This window comes from Theobroma umbraticum, unplaced genomic scaffold (assembly GCF_002168275.2).
Source record: "Theobroma umbraticum cultivar Fairchild unplaced genomic scaffold, ASM216827v3 scaffold_44.0, whole genome shotgun sequence".
Lineage (NCBI taxonomy): Eukaryota > Viridiplantae > Streptophyta > Magnoliopsida > Malvales > Malvaceae > Theobroma > Theobroma umbraticum.
The window spans coordinates 8,907,034-8,907,714 of NW_018397255.1; the positions used below are offsets into that span (position 1 = coordinate 8,907,034).

General features: G+C 32.6%; 1 protein-coding gene across 1 annotated transcript in view; it reads right to left on the reverse strand.

Annotated features, from left to right (window-relative positions):
* The window catches only part of LOC110429153 (zinc transporter 8-like), a 9,905-nt gene that overhangs the window by 1,302 nt on the left and 7,922 nt on the right, over nucleotides 1-681 (reverse strand). The window contains 2 exon segments of the mRNA XM_089785755.1: nucleotides 277-449; nucleotides 654-680. Coding sequence (XP_089641881.1) covers nucleotides 277-449; nucleotides 654-680 — 200 coding nt within the window.

Consider the following 681-nt stretch of genomic DNA (forward strand, 5'->3'; position numbering starts at 1 on the left):
TGGCAAGAGAATCAGCAAAGGAAGTACACGAACGAGGAGTATAATAGAAAGTGTTCCCAGCAAACTAATTGATTTTCACTTAGAATAATAAATACTGTCCTAAAAATGAGATAATGGAAGCTGCAATTCACTTTATTCAGAAAGAGAGAAAAACCAAATATGAGTTTGACGGTCTTGACCACTACGAAATACTATTGTTTTAACAAAACATCATCAATCATGCACAACAAAGTTTGGTAGAAATTTACTAAGGTTCCTAAAATTTTAAAATGTAGCATTAAGATATATTACCTGTGAAATACATCCACCAAGTCCCATACCCTCAAAGAACTGGTGAAAGGTCAGTGCAGCCACCAAAGGCTTTATAGTCTTTGGACTTTCAGAAGCACCCAAAGATATCCCTATTATCACAGAGTGCACCAAAATCCCCAGCTCCAAAACTACAAAACATATATATGTATATATATTGCAAAATTAATACTAATAATCTCAGATTAAATTTCTATATTGAAATTTGATCAATATCAGGCTGATGACTATTCAGATCTTAAGACTTAAGCCAAAGAAAAGAATTTAAAATTACTTCCACCAATTTCCACCCGTATGATTTTTTAAAATAGAAAAAGGTTAGACATTGTTATTTTATACAAAAATTACCTGAGATGCTACCCGATGTCGAAG